Raw genomic sequence first — 22,772 nt, 5'->3', positions numbered from 1 at the left:
GTGCTCTTTTCCTGCTTCAGCAGGGGCTGAATTGTTACCAGGTTGTTATGGATACCTGAAGGGTGATGTGTATAATGGCAGACAGGTATCCCCTGCCTTGTTGTGTAGGACTTAGAGTTTACACCCCTAAACAGTATGGGCTTGCTTCTGTGAGGAAGAACATTTTTGGGGTTGGAGAGATAGGGCTGAATTAATTCTCTTCCAGGCATGGTAAAATGAGCTATATGCTACTTGCTTGTGTATGTTACCATTTGCTGAGGCCAAGAGCCTAAAAGCCAGGCCATAGAGAGCACACAGTAGTGTATTCAGTCAGCCTGCATGCAGAGGTGTCAGCTGTGGGCAGACAGAGCAGCTCTTAGCCTTGGAGGTGCTGAGGAGAGAGGTCTTGTGCATCTGTGCACTGTGGCAAGACAGACTCCCCTGACTGATTCAGGAGCAGGTTGAGGACCCTGCAGGCAACAAATCCATCATCTCAGCACTGTTGTTGCTTTAGTCCCTAGTGGACTGTGCTGAGAGCAAAGAAAACATCTCTTGTGTCATATCTTTATGGAAATTACCTTGAAGTAGTGCTGTCACAATCTCAGGACAATGCAAGTTTAAATATAAGTCAGAGGAAAGATTGAAACAGATAGTGACAATGTCAGAAGTAAAACTGAATCTCTCTTCCCATCTCAGTTCTCCTTCAATTTTTACAGTCCAAGGCTGAACTGGGATATCTCTGTACTTTATCAGAATATGTTGGGTACTTACACCAGACAAGACCTCTCATTGACTGGATCCTGGTTTTGTTGAAGAAATAGTTCCATTACCTTTGGAACATTAACTGCAGCAGATTTGGATCTATGAGAGATGAAAACTGGTATTTCTGAGCTCTTCTTTTGGAGTTTCCCATTTTAGTTTGACATTGCAGAAGCCAGTTTTATCAAGCCTGTTACTTAAGGCAGAGTTGAGGGGGATTTAATTGCTTCATGTAATGCCTTCTTGTAACTGTTTTACCTCAGTTATTTCCAAGATAGCTACTTCTGTGGTATAAAGCATTGAATAAATTCTCGCAGTTAATTCATTTACCACAAGAGTTCCTCCTAAAGCTCTTCTACAACAGTAAATAAAATAAGATAGTGTTCATGTGCAGAAAAATATTAGAAGTGACAACAGTTTGCAGGATTTCACCTTCAAAGGTGAAAAAATGCTGAAATCTCTTAAATCTGAAGTCTACTGGAAGAAGAGTAAATTTTTGTGAGTGAGCATGAGTTGTTTAAACAGTGATTTGCTGTCATGTTTTTGGATAGCTCATTTTTGTAGCTTGTGGGACATTTCTGGAAGTTACTATGGGCCAAGCAGATGTTTAAATGTTGATAAATTGGAAAGAAGCTGTTTATCCAAAAGTGCATTAAATTAAATACTGTTTAACTTTAAATCATTGCATTTATAACACGTGTTGCAAAATTCTAGGTTATTTGATAGTGCTAAATATGTATATAATAAATGCTGCTACTCCTTAAACAGCAAGATAACTCTAGAATATTTTTCCTCCAAAAGCATTTTAGGGGTGTACTGTGGTTCTCTTCTGCCTGAGCACAAGTTTTATCCTCTACTTTTTATGCCATACTAGTGAGAGAAGATGATAGTTGGACTGAGCAAAAAAGTGATCACATTTTTGGCTCATGGCTTGCAGTTCAAGACTAAAGTGTAATGGCCATGTGTAGATTATTAGATACTCCACAAAACCACTTTATTGTTTGATATGTTGAAGTATGGATGGACTCTCTATGCTTTGGGAAGAATGACCTTACTTTGTAAAGGCATGGACAGTGAGAGACTCTGTCAGCAATGCACTGAGAAGTGTGTAAGGGAGGCTTTGCACATACACCATCTCAGACACTTTCCACAGGGTCAAAACTGCATATTCCTCGGTGAAAGGTGTTGAATAACCAGGCAGAAAAAGATGAAGTCCAATGACCAATACAGGATGGAGGAAAGGTAAACTGTATTTTGTCTTCCTTCTGTTAGAGGAAGATGAGATGCAGGCTCTGGGATAAGAGTTGTCAAATAGTGTAACAGCTGGCGTGCTTCAGAGCTTCCTTTTCCCCTTTAGCTTCAAGATGTAGAAGGTTTGAGTTTAATCTTCTCCTTAGAAGACTGAAATATTCACCTGTGTGAATCTTTCTGTGGGAAGAAAGCAGAATACAGAAGAGTTGTGCTGATCTTGGGTTCCCACCCTTCCAGGACACCCACTCATCTGTTTGGGGCAAATTTGGGATAAAGTCTGACTAAGACATCTTCACTTGATTCTAGGAAATCCATTTGGAAAGCCAACCTACTCCTGTTTCCTTTCCTTTCCCAGTGAGATAAAAAAAAATTACAATGAAATGTTTCTATCATAGGGTAATATAGGAAGAAATATGTATTTCTCTGTGTCTGACCCCCTTTTCATGGCTTTATTTGGAGCTTAACTATAAAATATGAAGTCACTGAAAGTGTTTTCTCCAGGAAGGTGTGCCAGTCAGTTCATGGTGCAGATTTGGTGTTTTGAGTACATCTGTTGTGGGTGATGTGCTGCACAGCCTGGGGTTGGGCAGGAACATGAATGAACAGTTGCACAGACCAGTTTTATTCTGTGTCTGTAGGAAGTATCTTCTCAGTGATGTGAATATTAAAGATGTCCCCAGGAAAGGGAACTAACATGCAAGTAACGTCACGCTTAAATAGCATTGCTGTGACAAGTGGATACCAATTCAGCAATATGCTGTACCCCTTCCTGGAATTACTTCCAGTTAACTGGAGTAGAAGGAATAACATGAAACATCAGTGAAGCTGTAAGGAAGAAATCTGGTGATGAAATCTGATGTATCCTTGCACAGTCCCCAGAAAAGCAAGGGCTTGCATTGGTTCTGCTGAATTTGGGGAGTGAGATACTAAGGCCGGGCCCCAGTTCCTGGACATACCCAGAGCCAGAGCTGTGGGTCAGGCTGCTGGGGAGAAGAGGGCTGGTAAGTGGCCTGTCCCTACCTTCCTGGCCAAGGTCTGTGAGAAGCCAAAGCCAAGTCTGCCAGAGTTCTGCTGGGCGTCGCTTCTGACCTTGTTGCCTCCTTTCCTCCCCCACCATGCTGCCACCTCTGACTCTCCCAGCATTCACAGGAAAACAATGTGAAACAATGCCTTTCTGTGCTCGGGTTGATAAAATAGCCATTTCTTTCCCAGCTGCTGTAAAAGGGACCCTCCCTGCTCTTCCTGGGTGGTGGACAGATGCAGTTTTATCTGGGAAATTAATCTTTGAGCAGAGAGCTGTTGGCTCTTCTCAGGCTACCACCCTTCGTCGTAGCAGCAAGCAGAGGCATCACTTTGTTGTGTTCTGCCTGACCCTCTGTCCTAGTGCTCCACATCCTGGCCTGCCCTATGTCACTGGGGTGCCAGCCTGTCCTGTGCCCTGGGAACCTTGGTCTTTCCTATGTTGCTGGAGTGGCAGCCTGTCCCATGCCTGGGAACCCTGGCCTCCCCCATCCACTGGACTCTGGCCAGCCCCGTGCAGGCAGAGCTGCTGGGACGGGCTGTTCCCACCTTCCCCTCTCCCAGCAGTGAGCACAGCCAGGGCTAGAAAACACCATGCTGAGAACCAAAAATGTACAATTTTTTTCATGGCAGTTCTGGCATCCCTGATAGACCCTGGCCTGGCACAGCCTGAGGAAAGCATCTTTTCTCTCCTGGAGCAGAGGCTGCTCTAGCCCTTCACAAGGAAATTGGAGGCAAAGGGGTCGACCGCAGATCCTGTCCCTGCTCTTCTGGGGCCTTGTGGTGACAGAACTGGGCCACCAGCCCTCCAAGCACATCAGCCCAGGTTGTGGCCCCACCACCAGGCCATCCACATCCCTCCCTGCGCATGCTGGAATGCACTGCCTCCCACCACCTTCGGTCCGACCGCCTCTGAAAATCAGGTTGTTTTATTTAATGCCTGAAAGGCACCTCCTTTCAGACACCTGTTTTTGAAATGTTTAGTGCTAATGGCCTTAACAAGGGTATTACAGTGAAATGATTACAGGAAAAATCTGCCTTGTTTCTAAGAGAGTAACTCCAGAGCACACGTAAATTCTTCACATTCTTAATGCTTTTACCATATGAAGAATAATGTGTTCTGTGCAATTGATTCCAGTATTTCATTCATTTTTCATCATCTCCTATCTTGGAACATCCCTCTCCCTCTTAACAACATACTTTCCTAGATTTCATGGCAAAGGACATGATCAGCTCTGTGTTGCCATAATATCCTTTGAAGCGGAAAATTGTTTCCAGATTATCTAATGTGGGATAAAAAAACATCATCTTTATGGATTGGTAAAACAGATAGACTTCCAGTTGAGTTTAGTTCCAGGAAGGTTTTGTGATGATTATCTGGGAAAAAAAAAGTTTTCATTATTAAGTGTCAAAAATGCTTCATTAAAGTTTTTTAGAGTATATTTATCCCTGGGTTTTCGTACTTGTTTTTGTTCCAAATGTTACTGTAGCCTGCACCAGTTTCTTATTTTAAAACTTGTAATAGTGGAAATTCCGTAACGTAGTTCTTGGTTTGAAATTAATTAAGTCAGATTCACTAGTCTTCTCATCACCCTTCAAAATACCTTTCAACATGCAGACAGAAAAGTAAGAAGTGTGCACTGCATTAAATTGCAGTAAGAACACATCTGGTGGCTGGGGACTGTCTGAGCACTCTCTTCTTCCCTGCTTGTGTCTGTTAGCATCTCATTACTTGTTTTGCTGCCCTGTTTTCTCGACCTCTGGGTGTCTCTGAGTCTCTCCTGGCTATGGTATCTGTGTGCTGTCCCAGGAAACCTCATACATTCCCTGAGTGTGAATGAAGTAATTAGCCAGGATAATCCATCTGGCTGCAAGCAGGGCTGGTTACTTGCTTTGTATTGTGTCAGCTTGCTTTTGGCTGCTATTGGTACCTATGTTTGAGTTTATATGACTATTATTGATGGATGCTATTGCTTTGGCCACCAAACAGCAACTGCAGCTGGGGTGGCCAGAGTTTGGCTGCTCCCATGTGCACAGGATGCTGCAGTGGTGATGGATGGGCCGTGCAGCACTCTGTGTCTGAGTTTGTCTGTCCCATCTTCTCTCATCAGTCACTGCTGCTGGTCTTAACCACTTGCTTTTTGAGAAGTTTTGTTACCAGTCATCTTCCAAAACCACAGGCTGCTGTTAGAATTTCCTTCTGCATGTCTCCCCACACACTTAACTGCTGTAATAGAGGGATGACTTTTCAGAAGGTCCCATACTGATGTGTGTCTGTGTTGTGCTGTGTCATTGACGTACTGGCACATGTAAGTGGGCACCTGTGTGAGCAAAAGGCTGGTTTGGAGACGACTGAGGAAGTCCCCTGCTACCTGACTAATATATGCATTTATGCAAACAGATAAACACACAAATGTTAGCCTTCACATCCCAAAAAAAGTTACTGTTCTTGTTTAGTGACCTTTGGTTCCTATGGAAAACACTGAATATACTTACTGTAGTTCTCCATCTCTTTTCTTCTGCTTTTTGGGAATTTCTTGGGATATGTGCATGAAAGAAAATCTATTTTATTATCATGTTGGCGTACAGTCTGCATTTCATGTCCTGTGCCTCTCTGTCACATTTCTGTCCTTTTCACAGCAGACAGTTGAGATGTCAGGTGCAAAGGATTTGGACTGGAAAGTAGTCAGTTTGGACAGATTAAATGCTTCACAGACAAAAATCCTGGGTTTGAGGAAAGTAAAAATAGTAACAAGAAGTGTAAAGTCTTTAATCCTTTAGCCTTAAGTACAAACAAAACGATTGACCCAGTGTAGGTAAAAGAGAAAATGCATGTAATGCTGAAAATTTTTTTTTCACTAGTTCCAAGAGTCATTAACAAATTGTTTTAGGTGCCTGTCTTGTGAGATCATTAGAAGTTTATTATTTGGTTGTTTGTTTTGTTCTTTTTAGCTAAGCAGATTTTTTAAAATTGTCTGTTACTGTGCAAAAGCTGTCCAAACCAAGATGTGGTAAGCTGCTGCAATAAGGTATATGCAAACTGGTACCCAAGGGCCTTTGCACAAGCTCTGTAGTGTCTTTCCAATCCTGTGGTAATCATTCACCTAGAAAAACAAGTCTGAAAGCAAGTATATCTGGCTTTAACAAACGGTTCTCTTGTCTTACAGAGAGAGGATACAAGCCATGGAGAAACAGATTGCCAGTTTAACTGGTCTTGTTCAGTCTGCGCTTTTTAAAGGGCCAAATACAAGTAATAGCAAAGATGCTTCTAGGTAAAAACAGAATTCATCTGTAACGATTTTAGTAATCAATCAACAAAAATATATTTGAATGTAATAGTAAAAAAAATCCTGAATGCTCAATCATTTTAAAATTTCTTTATCATCTCCATGAGAATGCTAGGCAGAGAGGAAGAATATGTCAAATGATAGATGGAGATTAACTGCATTACTCTTTGTGATAAAAAGAATTAATGTAGCTACATCTCTGCGCTTTCTACTGCTTATACTCCATTCCTTGCTTAACTTATACTAAAAGGTGATTAAAAAAATAAACAACTGACAAATTACTGGTGATTTAAATTAAAAATATGTATGTTAGACAAGGCCATTTAATTTGTTGAATATAAACTTCACTACAGTTTTAACAGCTAGTAAACTAAAGTTACAATTTTTCTTATTATTACTTAGTGAGAAGATGATGTTGAAAATTGTGTCCAGCAAGAGCAGCGTTGACACTGCAGGTAAGATAATTCACTTTTAATTTACAACTTATTCAGCTATATGAATAGCTCTAACATTACAAACATCCCAGCTTATGGAAATGTCAAATTTACTTAAATTTCCATAGCTGTACTGTCAGAACTAAAGTTTAAGTGCAGGATATGGGAGTTGATCACATGTTTAAGAGAGGAATTTCTGACAGGTTGAGATGGTATTTGGAATGAATTTCACATCTGTGCTGAATGGTTTAAATGAGATGCAGAGCCTCTATCTGGTGAATTTCCCAGTGACTCATCTTGTCTATAGGGTATATATACATATATATATATATATATATATATATATATATATATATAGCTGTCATTAACCCTAGATTTGTCCAGATTGCTGTAGAAGACTAAATATTTAACTCCTTTTCTTGTCACCTGAACTTTTTCTAAGGTCCCTCTGTCACTAGGATACTATGGATGTAATGACACCAAGAAATTTAGCAGTCAGCAAGATAGCACTTTCCCTAATTAAGCCACGTTGATGTGTTACTAATTATTAGCGTGCACCTAAACTGCTCTGAGCAAGCAGCAATTATGAAGCCAGTAGGAGCCTGTCTCGTTTTAGCATCCCACTTGGAGAGCTGTTAAGTGTGTAAAAGATTGAGTTAAGGCCTGTTGTGAAAGATCTCTGTGTGGTTCAAGCTCTTTGTGTATGGGCTGCTGCTGGAGAAGTCCGCAGGGTATGTGTGTGCTTATATGCCTCCTCTTCACCTTTGTCATGTACTGAAATGCAAATAAAGGCAGTTCCCTCCTTCCTGGTAGTGCTGTTCCCACAGGGAGGTCTGTGCTCCGGCAGGTAGTAAACCACACACATTTATTAGCAAACCTCTTATGCTCCTAACTAACCTTTCTGTTGGAGCTGTTAGCTCACGTTCAGGATTCCTGTTTGTCTGGAATTGCAGTGTGTCCTCCTAATCGACAGAAACCAAACTAGACCTGGAAGCGATCAACCACATGGAAGAGAGAAAAAGCTAAAGTCCTGGTACTGAGGCTTTGCTCCCAAGCCACTCTCTGGTGCGGTTCCAACTCTTCCCTTCCTGCTGGCCTCTGGATGGGGAGAGGAATACTTAAATCTTTGAAGAAATAAGTTGTAATTTTTCAGTTGCAGACAATATGATGAAAAGTCTGTAGTTATTCAAAACAGCTGCAAAATGGTCTTAAGATTTTTCCCTATTGCAGTGTCATTATAGACTGAGAATTTATGGCATTTCCCACTTGCACAGGCTTCACCTCATATAAAGCACTTATGAAACCCTCACAACCAGCACATACAGTGCCTTGTGTTCATCTTTGTAGTGCATTGCAAACAGCAGCCTCTCTGCTTTCCCTGTGATGGTACCAGTTCAGACAAATACTTGGGGGGCACTGAGCTGGAGGACCTGATCTGAGTGGGCCCTACTTTGAGTGGGAGTTTGGACTTCCAGAGGTCCCTTTAAGCCTAAATTATGTAGTGATTTGTGTGTGCATGTGTGAATGTGCTCTCACTTAAATGCGAAGTGGATTAACATTCTTTGGGAAAACAACCTTACATAAAGCAAAGGCAGGGATTCTCTGGGAAGTCATGCCCAGCCCACCAGAATAGCATGGTTCATCTGACCAGCAGCCATTTCCTGACACTGTTGTTCCCAAGTACTCCTTGCACACATTATCGTATGACTGACACATCCCTGAAATTACAACATTACATCTAACAGCTGCATGTGCAAGCATGGTGGGAGAGATGGAGGGTGGGGCGTGTAATTTACTGTCAAAGACCAGATCATCATCTGTCGCTTACTGACTGAGAGATTGGCTTTGTCACATGGCCATGTGCCTGTCCACCATATGAGTAAGGATTCCAGCATTCAGCTTGTGCTATAAATGCCTTTCTCATCACTTGGGAGAAGGGGATAGGACAGTGGGAATAGCCATGCAGCCAGCAGCTGCAAGGATCCCTATCAGTGCTATAAAGTATAGTTGTAACTCCAGCACCTGCATCCCTATATCCTGTCCTTCCAACCTGACTCAGCCACAAAATTAAATTGTAGCAGGCAAGGAAAACAAGGTGTGATGACCCCAGTATACTACAGTATTGTAACCTACAACAGCTATTATTGAAGACTGCTGTATAAAAGAATAGTCTTTTATAATGGAATATTTTGCTTTTGCATCTAGAATTGCTCAGGACATGGTCCAATAAATCAATGCAGTCCAGCTTACTTGAAAATTAGGCGATCTGCCAGAATATGCTACAGAATGTTCCTCCTTTTTTGTGAATATGCTTGGGTTCAAACATGCCAGCAGGAGCTAGACACACTTCTGCTGACCACTGTTTTGTTCTTCAGTTCACCCCAATCTTTATTAAGTATAGCCATTTAGGCAGTCGACTCTCTTACTTTACAATTCCATTTGACAACTGTGCACTGAGATACAGTTTTAGCAATTTCAAAGACTATTTGAAAGAAAAAGTGGTATAAGATGTTGATTGAACAGTCCTTTCTAGAGCTCTGATAAGCAAAAATGTGAATTGCTTCCCATTTTAAAAAATAAAACATCTGTGCAAGATAATACAGCCTCATCAATGTTGAACCAACATTGTATTATATAGTATGTGTTCCAATGATAGGACACTTTCATGCAGAAAATAGAGAACTACATCCCTTGGGATGGGAAAGAAACCAAAATTTCTAAACCCTAGATAGCTCTATATAGCTAGGTTGTGAATACTCTGGTATGTCATATGAGCCAAATTGTTGTTTTTAACATGCTTTTGCTTTGCCAGGCTGTAAAAAGCAGTGACTTCTTTAGCCCCAAATGTTAAGAACCCTGAAGAAACCCAGCTTTTTCACTGAGGAAAATGAGTCTGCAATGACAATGCTGTCTGCATCTTTTATTGCTTTAGGCTCAGTTCTTTCATGGGGGATGGGTTCAAAGAGCAGTAACCCTCCACAGACTGGCTATATCTCTTCTGTTAATGTTAGGAGAAATGCCATGACTGAACCCTTATAAAGATCTTAAGTTCCTGAAATGCAAATGGCATCAAGGAATTCTTCACTTAGAAACAATATGTAATTCTAAAACCAAACCATACTAGTAAGAGTCCCCATGAGATTACTAACAAATATTCTGAGAAATACTCACATACTCTCTTTTCTGTCATATTTTTGTCCATCAACTGGAGATTGATTGATAGACTAAATCCTGGATTCATTTATTAAATTGGGATCAGTTGTTTCATGGATTACTGGAAAAAGCAGTAACTTTCTCCTAGTTGCTGCCTTGTTAGAAGAGGAAGGAGGACATTTCAGTATTCCCTGAGAAGGGGATCAGGGAGTACAACTTTCTGCACTAACACCACCAATACAAAACAAGAGGAAGATGGCAGCAGGGAGAAGTATTACAAACATAGGGCTCAGGTTTGGTTCCTTGCTCTTTGTGAACTGCCTTGTTGTCTGTGCATATCTGTGTGCCTTTTTCACATGCATGACTCTTGCTGTGATGACCTGTGAATTAAATCACTGTCCATATCTGCTTGCTTATCTCAGATTCAAAGACAGATCATGCTAATCTTAGAACTCTGTTATCATTTGCAGATAAAATATGATCCTGAATTCATTCTGGATCAGTGAGGTGAAGTTGCACCCTAATGTATATATAGAATATTTTACTCTTTTAAGGGCGATTTAGTACCATCTATTTACTGTCACATCTTCCCAAATAATGCTTGAAAATATTGTGGCTCTTTAATAAGATTAGTAATTGTGAAGAAACATTGCTAGGTGTCTTCTGATGGCCTTTTGTCCCAACCTGCTTCAAAATAAAATCTTAGCATTTTAGAAAAAAAAAAATCTGGAAAATGGAAGGAGAGCAGTGTCTTTACAAGCATAGCAAAAGTCAAGTGTCAGGGAGTAGAAGTCATGTTCCTTACCCCCTGAGCACACAGCAAACCTTTCCTCTTTCTGCACATCAGTTCTCTCTGTGCTCTAAAATGGCAGCTTAGTTCATTAGCCTTTGTAAAAAAAGTTAACTTTTTTTTTTGTTTGTCCAGAGTATTAGGAAATTGTGGTGGAAGGTTGAATTTCCCTTACCTAGCTCAAGAAGGGGTTTATTTAAAAACCCAAGAGCCAGTGCTGTTTCTTTCCCTTTAATCCATCTGGCCTCACATCTAATCGCAAAACTATAGCCTGGGACTATTTCCAAAAGTGAGCTACACTCCCTAGATGAAACAGCCCCTCATTCAGCTGCCTTTTTATTCTTTCTTGATGAAAATATGTATATCTGAGAAATCAGCTGCTGATCATTATTGCTCACTCGGTGTCTTGTGTTTCACACCCCCTGGAGTCAGCAGTCCCAGTGCATGTTTCACAGGCTCTGAGTACACCCTGCAGCAGGGACACTGTGGCAGCCAAGAACACCTAATGGCGAAAAGAGGTGGCTGAGGCAGCAGTGGAGGAGGAAAGCTGATTTGTAGGGAGTTGGAGACATTTATTGCTTACAGAAGCAGATCACAGGCAATCTACACTAAAAGGAAAGCAGGCACCCCTTCCTGAGAAAATACGTGAATTGACTGGGGTCCAGCATGGGGGGAGGGACTGGTGGGGTCTGATTCATGCCTTGGCTGCCTCTTCACAGGGTCGGGGGCTGAGGTTTTGGAGCTTTTGCTAGAGGCAAAGAACAGCAGAAAGGTAGATGTGCTTTCAAAAATAGTCCAGATTTGTGGCTAGGGATCAGAACTCTTGGAGGCTTATCCACATTTTTCAGACTCTCTGGTGGTTTCTGTCTGTAAGGTTTATGAACTAAATACCATTTTCTTAAAAAAAAAAAAAAAAAAAAAGGCAAAAAATAGTTCATGTGGGAGGGAAATAGATGCTTGACTGTAGGAGAAACTGCAGTGTACATATAGACGGATAAGTATTAGCATATATTAGACTGAAGCATGGAGTGGGTACATAATGGCAGAAAACAAGGACTGTTTATTTCTTGAGTGTTGCTTTCTGTTAAGGAGCTCTTTGAAAGTCAAGAGAGCATTGAATCATACTGGAGTATAGCAAAGATGTGCAGCAGCTTGCTCTGCAGTGTAATGACAAGTGCTGTTGTTGAAGCACCAAGCAGATCTAGCTGGAGTACGTTTAGGGAAGGTATAGCATTACAACAGCCTGTACCAAGCTAGAACAGCTTTTTGTCTGAGCACGTCTCCAGAAGCCCATGGCATGGCACACTGTATGTAGCATGGATCCAGCCAGAGGGGCCTGGGTTGCAAATGAAGGTGAAGTAACAAACATGATTCTTAAAAACCTTTTTTTAAAATAAGAATAGGCTGGTGTAATTTCTATCCTTTCAGAATGCTTCCCCCAGATGAATTTTGTAAAAGCTGTATTTGAGGTATCCACACCTGTTGGAAAAGGAATAACAGTATGTTGTTATGCTGAGCTGTACTTACTCAGGCACGTTTGGAGGAATGGTTGAAAAGACTACGAGGGATGAGAGCATGGGGAGAGAGCTTCCCAGTCTTGGAGTCATACTCATTCCAGTCAGAAGGTGTGTCATGCACTTTAGTGCACTGAAAATTTGACTTCAGCAGGCAAAGCTCACAACACTGGTTTTTGTTTGATTTCATTAAACTTGATAGAATGTGTGCCTGTGGGAACAAATGATGACCAAAATCCCTGTGCAGATCCATTGATGAGCTATTTTCTGTTTCCTCAGTTTGTTTTTTTTTAATCATAGAGAAGAAAGATGTTGAAGTAGGGAATGACCTAATCATAGAATAGAATCATGGAATTATTTAGTTTGGAAAAGACCTTCCAGATCAACCAGTCCAACCATTAACCTAACACTGCCAAGCCCACAACTAAGCCAGGTCCCTAAGCGCCACATCTACACATCTTTTAAATACTTTCAGGGATGGTGACTCAACCACTTCCCTGGGCAGCCTCTTCCAATGCTTGACAGCCCTTTTGGTGAAGAAATTTTTCCTAATGTTAAATCTCCCTGGGTGTAACTTCAGGCCATTTCCTTTTGTCCTATCATTTATTACCTGGGAGAAGAGACCAATTCCCTTCCAACCTCCTACCAACTGCCTTTCAGGCAGCTGTAGAGAGCATTAAGGACCTTGAGACTCCTTTTTTCCACACTGAGCACCCCCAGATCCCTCAGCTGCTCCTCATCAGGCTTATGCTCCAGACCCTTCACCAGCTTTTCTGTCCTCTGGACATGCTCCAGCACCTCAATGTCTTCCTCATAGCGAGGGACTGTTAACTCAATAGTTCAGGGAGCAGCAGCCATCTGAGCCATTTGAGATCAAGGCATAAGGTGGATTTGGCAGTGTGATGAGAAGAGTTTGCAGGACTACCTAGTACTGGACTTAAAAAATGAAATTTGTTGCACTGTCTGTCATTTTGTCTGCTGGGGGAATGAGGGGGGAAGGGACACATTAGAAAAAAAATTGAAGAATATGGGTGTGCAAGAGCAAATTGCGATAAGGAGCTGACGTTTCTATTAGCTGATGAGCTGGAATTTGCTTGTTCTCTCTAAACATAGCTTCTTCCCAGGTACTTGGGACTGGAAAGAACAAGCTTGGCATTGTTGCTGTGTAGAGGAGAAGCATTCTTTAACAAAGTTTTGTGAGGACAATGATCATTATTTTCAGTGTGGCTTGGCTCATTTCCTTTTGTTATGCTGTATTCCTTTCTGGCAGACTGAAAGGGAGTGGGGTTGATGCAACATGGCTGGAGAGCCTCTGCCACACCATCATTCCATTTCTCTGGTTTTATATGGTTGCTGCTGGAGATACCTGCTAGAAATAATGCAATTGTCCTTTAAGCAGTGAAGCAAGATTCTCTATAGAAATCTTTTCTCCGTATTTGGCAGCTTGGCTGAATCCCTCTCCCATGATGATTAGTCAACGACTGGGCAGTTCAGGAGTCCTATGAATGAATTTGCATCATCTTGGTCTCAGACATCTCCTGGGAGGACAGTCCCGAAGTTACTTTCAGAACCAATTTGATTTGCTGCTGTTTTGTGTAATCAGCAGTTATAACTTATTATCCCATCTCCACTACATGTGGTAGAAAGCAGTCCTGGGGTAATGCAGGGCTCTGATAGAACTGAGGTTCCAGCACAAATACACTCTGATACTGTGCAGGCTTCCCTCAAAATATATTGGATAAGGAGGTGCCAGTCCCCTGTTAATTCTGAGCATTGGCATCCGTCATTTTCTTTTCTCATCCATCTGGGTGAAATACGTGGATTCAGTGGGCAGAGAAGGATCATGTTTGTACCTTCTCTGCTGTGAGCTCAACCTATACTGCTGCTTATTGCAGGTGCTGCCAGCATATCTGGGGGGAAGAATGCACTGGCAACTGTGGAGTCAGCTGTGATCCACCATCCTGCTGGAGCCCCAGCAATGCAAGTCAGCCTGCATGATATGAAACGCAACGTGTCGGATCTGCGGCTGCAGCTGCATCAGATGAAGCAGCTACAGGTATGATTATCTGGATGATGCTGGGAAAAAACGTGGGTTGTCAGCAAATGCCTCTTTACTCCCTCCCTCTCTCTCATTTTGTCTCTTTTAAAGCTTTTGTGCAAGTGAGTCTCAGTAGCACAGTTCTAGCAAAGGGCAGACCCAAGTACTACGGATACAAAAGCTTGCATAGTCCTCGAGGCGTGAGAATTAGCTGAGTTAAACTACTGCTGCTCAGATATTGAGTAAAAAATTCATTTCTAGCTTTTTTTGGATGACTCTAGACATTACAGCACTATTTCTATTATAATATATCAAGTCTGTGATTACAGTTTGGACCCTGCTATGCTATGTGCTGTATAAACATGTCAAAAGAACCATGTTCCTGCTCCATACTGTTTACAGTTGAGACAGATTTTAAGTCCCTGAATAAACAACTTTGATGTCAGGAAACCCAAATGTAGCTGAGGATCAGTAGATATGCATCCTGTCCTGTATTTACAGAATCTAGACAAATAGCCAGCTTGAACAGTAAGGAAAAAAGGTGTTTCAAATATTGCTGCAAAGGTTTGTTGCGGCCTACTTACATTCACATTTTAGCCATACCTTCCTAATGCACATCAACACCTCAAAACCTTCAAGAAACAGTACACCCAATGAGGAGTAAACAAAAACAGCATGTTGGCACATACAGTCATGCTGCAAATATAAATATATGCTGTTCATCTCAGACACTGTGAAAATAAGCATATGCAGCTGTACAGGTCTTCAGCCCTTCACTTAATTGGAAACTGAAGAGCACTGTGTATCATCTCAGAAGATGGAAAAGAAGGCAGAGCACTTTCTTGTAAGACAAAGTGGGCAGCAGGGGAAGTTTCAATACTCTGCCAGTCCTCCTTGCCCAGAAAGTGACATCACATGTTTGGTATCTTCGAGCTGCAGCTACTGCTTTTATAGCCAGGGTGATTTTGAATGGTACTATGTCATCACATTTGATTTGCTGATGAATTTTAGAACAAAATAATGGTAATACAAATCAGAATTCAGAGCATGTTTTACCTTCACCTCCTTATCTAAATGAAATTGAAAGATGAACCAGTCATAGAGCAAATGAGCAGAAGGGTGAGGTAAACATCAGTATAGGAAAATGTGTCCAACTGAAGGTCCTGTGCTCTGTTTGCTGGGAGTGAAGAGATGGCAGAAGGTGTTTGGAGCAAAGAGGTGGGTCAGGTGACTTGTGTCTGTGATACAGCTCCCAAGTGTTTAAACTTGCAGTTTAGGATGAGTATGTTCCAAATGTCCCTTTCAAAAGCTGTTCTCAGCAGTGCTGCTTACATGCCAGCCATCGTGTTCCCCATCTAATTTCAAGGCACTGCCATGGGATCTCTGCCCTGGCACATTGTGTCTAAGTGCACATTCCTTCCACATTTGTGCCGCAAACCACTGCAGCCCCTCTGTCCTTCTCAACGCCATGTGCCAAATGCAGCTCTTGGCAAATGCCTGCGGTCTGGCTCCCAGCTGCGCTCAGCATGTGGCCTTGGAAAGCCGGAATGGAGGCTGCAGTGCTGCTTGGAGGCAGGGAGTGCATCCTTCTCACAGGGCTGCTCACCAAGGAGGTGGCATTTCCCCAGCTGCGCTTTGTCTCCACGGCCCTGCCCAGGGCAGAAGCCTTGCTTTTGATCAGATGTAACATTGTCACACAGGAGCGAAGAAATTTCTACCATCTGCACAAATCAATGCTGCCAGGGAAGTCTTGAGAAGGAAAAAGGACATATCCCGAGTGTGCTCATTAACTCTGGCTGCCTTCCCTTAATTCAGAAATTATAGCAAACTTGGTGCATTGAGCTAATAGGAAGTTAAGAAATTTTGAGAGTTGGAAGAACCTGTAGCTCAAGGGAAACTTTGCTATGTTACACATGAATTCCATTCATGACAGTTTCTGTCATGGCATTCCTGAATTATTTTGGAAAAGAGCTCACAGTTTGTAGGACAGCAAGGGAAACAGGCAGTGTTTTAAACTGAAGAGTGTTGAAACATCACATTTTTAATGAAATATTTTGTGCTATGTTTTTTCAAAAATAATTATGAGTAAAAGAGAAAAAGTATTTTTCTGGTTTCCCAGATTATTTTCATTTTATATTTGACAGTGCTTCATATTTTTCAATTTCACTGTTTTTCCTGGGCTGGCAGTCAGTTTGTTCCTGTTTGTGTGAATTTTTTGTACAGTGACAGACTGGAAGAAATACTTCAAAAAAATGAAGAAAAAAAAAATTGCACAGGCACAAAATTTGGCAGGATAACTAAGAAACAGGAACAGGACATAAAACTATGTTTAATAATGTCTATTGTTTAATTTTCAATTGATGTTACTACCGTAAGTTCATACTAATTTTCTTACTAGAATCAGAGAAATACATGATAGAAAAGACCACTCATTCATGTATCCGTTGTTTGTGCTGGCAAAATCTTCTTTTTAAACCATATCCAGCAGCAGTGGATCCAGACGTATTGATTCATACACCAGATAAACATATGGTACAAGATGCCACCAAAAAGTCGAGACTCAGTCTGTGGTTGGGTTTTGAACAGAGATTCTTAGCACACAAACATTTCCCTCATGGCTGTTGCTAGGGACTGTATACACTTCTTGCTACTACACTTGCATGTTCTAAGTGCTCTGGTTTTCAGAGACATTCAGGACAGACTAGTTTCATGGTGCTGTGGAGTTTTCCTCATTGCCAGAGATAGGCTGTAACCCAACCTTTGTCCTGGATGAATGTATTACTGATAATAATTGAGCCCATGAGTTTAGTTGTTCATTCTGTGCTCCCAGATAATGAGAACTCTTAGTAGCAGGTTTGAACCAAGCCTTAAGAGTACATGTACATGGTATATATCATTGGTCATTGTATTTACATTGGATTTTTTTGTCTATTCCTTCTTTTCTTTAATTGAACTCATTTTAAGGGAACACAGTTAGATATGATAAATGTTCACCATTAGGAACGTGTATGCATGCATGCTTTTCCTTCACTCAGTGCACTGTTTGCAGGGAAATGAGTGCTGCAGAAAGGACAGAAAATGTAATAACAACACTGTCATAAATGGTATCTGATACTCAGTCTCGCAAGTGTAACTTTGAATTAGAAATTCTAATATATTTTGAGCTGCATTATAGAACTGGAGACACTACCTTTAATCAGCGTATGGTAACTTCAGGAACTAGATACTTAGATTCTACACAGGTCTTGAGCTGCAGGGAGCTAGGTCCTGTTTGTGGCTGGGCTCTGTAGTTCATGGGGAGGTGGGTGGCCCAGAAGCCTCTCCTAGAAGGGCCTGGGGGGCTCCCACTGGGCAGGTCATGCTTCTCTCCTAATGAGGAGCAGGGTTGTGAACTAATACTTGGTTTTTTAGTTACCTGTCTCATAGATAATAATTGGTTCAAAGTGAACTGAACTAGTTATCAGATTATTCTTGAAGTGGGTGCCAGAGGCAGAGCTGGGGTACTTGTGTGAGAGCAGTGATGAATAATGGCTGGAACACTAGATGAAGAAGAGGGACAAGGAAAGTATCTGAAGAGATTAGTGAGGCTGGAAGTGAGAGCCAAGGGTAAAGAATGTATGAGAGGATGCTAGAATTCTAAAAAAGCACGTTAAATTTGTTTCTGTTTGATTACTGCTTGCAGTTACAAGTTAAGTTAACTCTAATTAGCAAGAAATTGCCATTTGGTGGTGACAGGAAAGCCTGTGTTGCTTTTCCTTACTTTTGGGCACTTGCCTTTGGAACTTCAGTGCTGTTTTAAGAAGGTTTCTTTTCAAGTATGAACGTCTAAGATTGTTTATTTGGCTTGTTTTCAAGTAAGCTTATAGTACAAAAGGTTCTACTGTGTGGAACCAGAATAACTGTGGCAGATCCATAAAGCATCTTCTGCTTGAGATGGTGGAGTAACCAACAGAGATGGTCAGAGGGGCAAGTGGAGTGTGCACTTAGCCAGGGAGTCTCATATCTGACACTGCTGGCAGAAGAAAGGTAAGAATCAAGTTCAGTTCCAGAACATGGAGGTGAATGTAGTGGCCAGAGACTGCCGTCTCCTTCTCAGCCACAGCTCTTCTCCTGTGCTCCTGCTCTGTCTCATGGTGTCCTTTGTCTTCTGACTGCCACAATTGCTCCTCTCCCACAGTTTTCTTCTGTCTCTCTGAACCCAGTACGTCTTCCTTCTCACCTTGTGTCCCTATTCCCCAAGCATGAACAAACCCAGGTTTTCTGTAACTAGCCAAGTATTGCATGAATTTTCATAGAAATACCAAAAACATTTCTTTGATACCTACATGAGTCATTTCCCAGATTTCAAGAGCTCACTCCAAACACTGAGGTTTGGGAGTCCTCAACATACAAGCTTTTTTTGAAATCTTGCTATGTTACATTTTTATTCCCTATTATCATTATCAGAAATAGATGAACTTTTATGACTGAAACTTCCTGGTATTGTTCAAGCACTTCATAAATGGAGGTGACAAGCACCTTGGCTGTACACATCACCACAACAAATATAGATCCCCTGCATACCTCCATAATAGGAAAAAACCTGTGCCTGCCATTTCACAGCCACACACACTCACACATACTCAGTTTTGCTATTAGTGGAAGTCCCTGTTACCAGCTGAGGAACATCAAGGACTTAAATTCTGGACACCTAAGACTTACGTCTAACTCTGTTACTGACCTTCTCACCGACCTCGGATCAGTTGTTTCACATATCCTAGCTCACTTCCATGTGTCAAATTTCCCCACGTTTTAAAGAGCTGTGAATAAGTTGTATGACTGAAGTGTTACATGCTCATTCACTCATTTATTCATTCATTTAGCTTTTCCTACTTGAAAATATGACATGATGAAAGAGGTGTGTATCTTAGATAGTTGTGCTGGCCTTGCAGTAAGAGATTTTAATTTATCAAATACAAAAATTAATTCCATAATGGTGAAAAATACACATATGCACTGTCTTCAAAATAATCCAGCTATTATTTACATATTTCTGTGATGTTGAAATGTTTTTCAGCTTCATTTTTTCACTAGCTCCTAACACTTCTCTTCAGCTGAGTTTTGAGCTAACTCTTCCCGCTTGTCACAGCTTTTCAGACACACAGACACACACACACATTTGCACTGAGGTGTTACCCTCCCTCTCATTGCAGTTGTGTAGCTGGAGAACAGAGTCAGGCACAGGGACTGAAGAGTCAGGAGTGGGGAGCTGAGTTTGTTTCTCTCATGCCCATACCGGTTGGAAAGAATTGTCTCAGCAAAGGATTTTTTTTTTGTTGATTCTCATGAATTTTCATAAATCAGTTTTAAAGACATCTTGCTACATTATACTGTCTTGTAGGTAACCCATTTTTGTGATTCTTCCTATTAGGTCATGGGTTTATTTTGTGTATTAAATATGGTTTGGCTGTTAAGCCTGGATGTTTACAAGACAGATGACAGTTCAAGTGCTAGTTTTAAGATGGGAATTTTGTCCCCCAATTAACACAGGTGCTTATTAAAATTTTACAGTATGTGATAGCTTCTGGTCTAACAGAGTTGTGTTTATGTTGCCTGTATCCTAAAACTGTGACTAGGTGGAGTCCTGCTTATCACTTTGAATCTTGTGATTTACGTAACAGACTTAAACAGGTTTGGTTTGTGTGAGCGTGGGTCTGCTCCAGGGCTACCCACAGAAGAGTACAGCCTAGTTTGCCTTCTTACCTGTGTTTTGCTCTGTGAGCTTAGTATCAGCAACACAATTAATGCTTTAGTTACTTAACATCAAGTTAAGACAAGAAAGAAGGTGTGACTTGCCGTTCTCAGAAAACTACCGTATTTTAAAGGGGGGGGGTTTCTGGTGGGTAGAAGGAGGTTTTATGTATTGCAGATGAGCTGTATGCCTCTACCAAATTATACCACATGTTACAGTCCTTCCTCTGCCACTTGAGAGACTGAAAATTCCCATTCTGAAAACAGCAGTGCATTCCAGCCATGACATTAATGTGTGGGATTATCCACTAGGCACGTATGGACAGTGAGATGCATAAGCTTGCCCGATACATGCAAAGTGGAAGTCAAGCATCCGGCGTTCTCATGAGGCGTAATTAATTCTTGATTCAAGTTGAACCAAGCAGAATAAAGGGGCCACAATCCTTGCAGAAGTTATGCATTGAAGGTGATGTACTGATCCCAACATCTTTTGCTTATGAGTTTGAAACTGGAAGCTGTATATATACATGAAATAATGTTTATAGGTACAGCTAAAGAGGGAAAGAAGGTAAAAATACTCACTGTAGGGTGGTATTTATCCCAACCTTCTGAGCTCTGCAATGTATTCTGTTGCTGGGGATGTCAGTCAGGCAGGAAAAATTGAAGTTGATTTCTTTTGTGCAACAGCTGCAGAACCAGGAGATGCTGAGGGCAATGGTGAAGAAAGCAGAGCTAGAAATCAATGGCAAAGTGATTGAAACAGTGAAGAGGCTTGAAGATCCTGTGCAGCGACAGCGCAACCTGGTGGAACAAGAAAGGCAGAAATACCTCAACGAGGAAGAAAAGATTGTAAAGAAGTTATGGTAGGTTGAGAAACCTCTTCCAATTTATTGCTTTTGCCTGTCTTTTTCTTCCATGAAGTAGACACTTCTACTACCACTGTCTTCAGGTGAACTGCATCTGTATATGCTGTATTAGCTGTGTTTCCTTGATGTGTATCCCACTGGCTGTAAAACTGTATCTTTTAGTGTTCAACTCACTGGTCCTGGCTGGGAGTCCTTCTCCACACTGGGTAAGTCCCACCAGTACCAAGAGTTTCGACCTCTTCCGAAGTCCCCTGTAAAGGGACAGATGACTGTAAGGACTGTGCCCACCCCTGTATTCTGGAAGCCTCCCCCTACCCTAGTTCTCCCCTTCAGCCTTATGTATTTTGCTTTAGGGAGGGAGGGAGGAATTTCCTCGAGAACAAAGGGATGCAAAGGAAGGTAATGAGTTTGGCTTTAAGTACGAAAATCAGATTTCAATAGTAAGTGCTTTGGCTAGTGCATGGGAGAGGTAGGGGGAGCTCTAATAGAGCACTGGACTTTAATTACAGTCAGTAATGCCAGTCCTTGTCTAAAATGTACTCACTGAGATTTCCAGCCACTTAGCTGTACTTTTTGTTGTTGTTGTTGTGGAAAGGCCTTTTGGAAGATTCTGGGCTTTTTTCCCCAGAACTTTGGCCCACCAGGACTGGTGGGATCAAGTTGTTTGGTTTAGTCCATGTTTAGAGTCAGGAGGAGGCAAGATAAAGCTGAAATTAATAAACAATTTAACTAATTCTAACACTCACATTTGTAAGATGTTATATAACTAATTATTTCTCATCAGTGCCTTTCTTTCACACCTGAAGAGTTGCTCCATAATGGAGAAAAAATTTCTAGTCAGCTTGTTGTTGGAAATTGTGATTGAAGAGGCATAGAGTACAGTTATTGACAGCTGAAGAGAGTAAATCCTTCCTGTTGATCAATATGTTGTCAGATTAATACTTTTTGTAATTAAAAAGGTGCATCTGTAAGGGCAAGGTTGGATGTTACTAGGGGAGAGTACTGTGAAGAAAGGGTGAACGTGAAGTAACAGTCCATGCTAGTGTAGGTAATCCTCTCAGCTGGTTTGTAATCCTAAATAATGACCTTCCTGTTCCTCACTTTACTCCTGTGTACCTCATTGCCAAGTTCCTAGGTTGTCTGTTCTCTGTGGAAAGAACAATTTGTGTGATGGCTGTTTATGGCATTGCCTCATTAAATGGATACAGAGTGAGGTCAATTGCCAATGGCATTTGCTGCTACAGCTGCTCATTAAGGATACGGCTCGGATTGCAATATGGTTCTATTTTATCAGGTTTTGGAATTTTTCCTTTCACAGAGTTTCTGCTACTTCTGTGCTACTGCATTTGTTAAAGCTATAGGAAAATGTTGTAAATCATTCAAATGTTAGGTTACCCCTTTTAGAGACATCCTAGAAACAAACATTTATTTTTCATCAGTTGTGTCCAATGAGATTCCTTTGTCATGTATTTGCTCATTTGCAGGGTCAGAGCCTGAAAGAAAAGCACATCTGACAACAATAATTTCAGCAGCTGATGGCTGTTAATAGTGGAGAGCATACAGCACAAAATTACACATCAAATGTCACTGTATTGAGAAAAAGGTTAATATTCTATATAGGCATTTACAACTAAACTGATCCCACTGCAGATGAACAAACAAATGCAAAGCCACAGGGCACAAAAATTGCCATTTTTTAGGATTTCAACTGTCACACTCTTGATCTTTCCTAAATCAATAGACTGTCTTCATGTGAGACAATGGAGCCTAAGGATTACTGCAATACTCACAAAAGTGCATTTACTACCCTGAGGTGGTAAATGTTACCTTAAAAAGTCCTTTCTGCAACTGAAGATTATTGCTTGAGCATGGAGGTTGGACCAGATGACCCACTGTGGTGCCTTCCAGCCTTACCCATTCTGTGATTCTGTGAAAAAAGGAAATAAGCATA

General features: G+C 41.4%; 1 protein-coding gene across 18 annotated transcripts in view; it reads left to right on the top strand.

Moving 5' to 3' along the window:
• Nucleotides 1-22,772, top strand: part of KIAA1217 (KIAA1217 ortholog) — a 372,020-nt gene that overhangs the window by 324,914 nt on the left and 24,334 nt on the right. For 16 of the 18 annotated variants that reach the window (XR_011148957.1, XM_069006635.1, XM_069006633.1 and 13 more), the window contains 4 exons: nucleotides 6,177-6,281; nucleotides 6,699-6,751; nucleotides 14,083-14,243; nucleotides 20,643-20,818. Coding sequence is in view for 17 of the 18 variants with exons in the window: in XM_069006635.1 (XP_068862736.1) it covers nucleotides 6,177-6,281; nucleotides 6,699-6,751; nucleotides 14,083-14,243; nucleotides 20,643-20,818 (495 nt within the window). In the remaining variant the exon portion in view is untranslated. The remainder of the gene's footprint in view (nucleotides 1-6,176; nucleotides 6,282-6,698; nucleotides 6,752-14,082; nucleotides 14,244-20,642; nucleotides 20,819-22,772) is intronic. The other 2 variants (XM_069006647.1, XM_069006638.1) reach the window with 1 other exon arrangement.

Source organism: Aphelocoma coerulescens, chromosome 2, assembly GCF_041296385.1.
Source record: "Aphelocoma coerulescens isolate FSJ_1873_10779 chromosome 2, UR_Acoe_1.0, whole genome shotgun sequence".
NCBI lineage: Eukaryota > Metazoa > Chordata > Aves > Passeriformes > Corvidae > Aphelocoma > Aphelocoma coerulescens.
The sequence above is the reverse complement of the archived record's forward strand: the minus strand, read 5'-3'. Positions and strand labels throughout refer to the sequence as shown.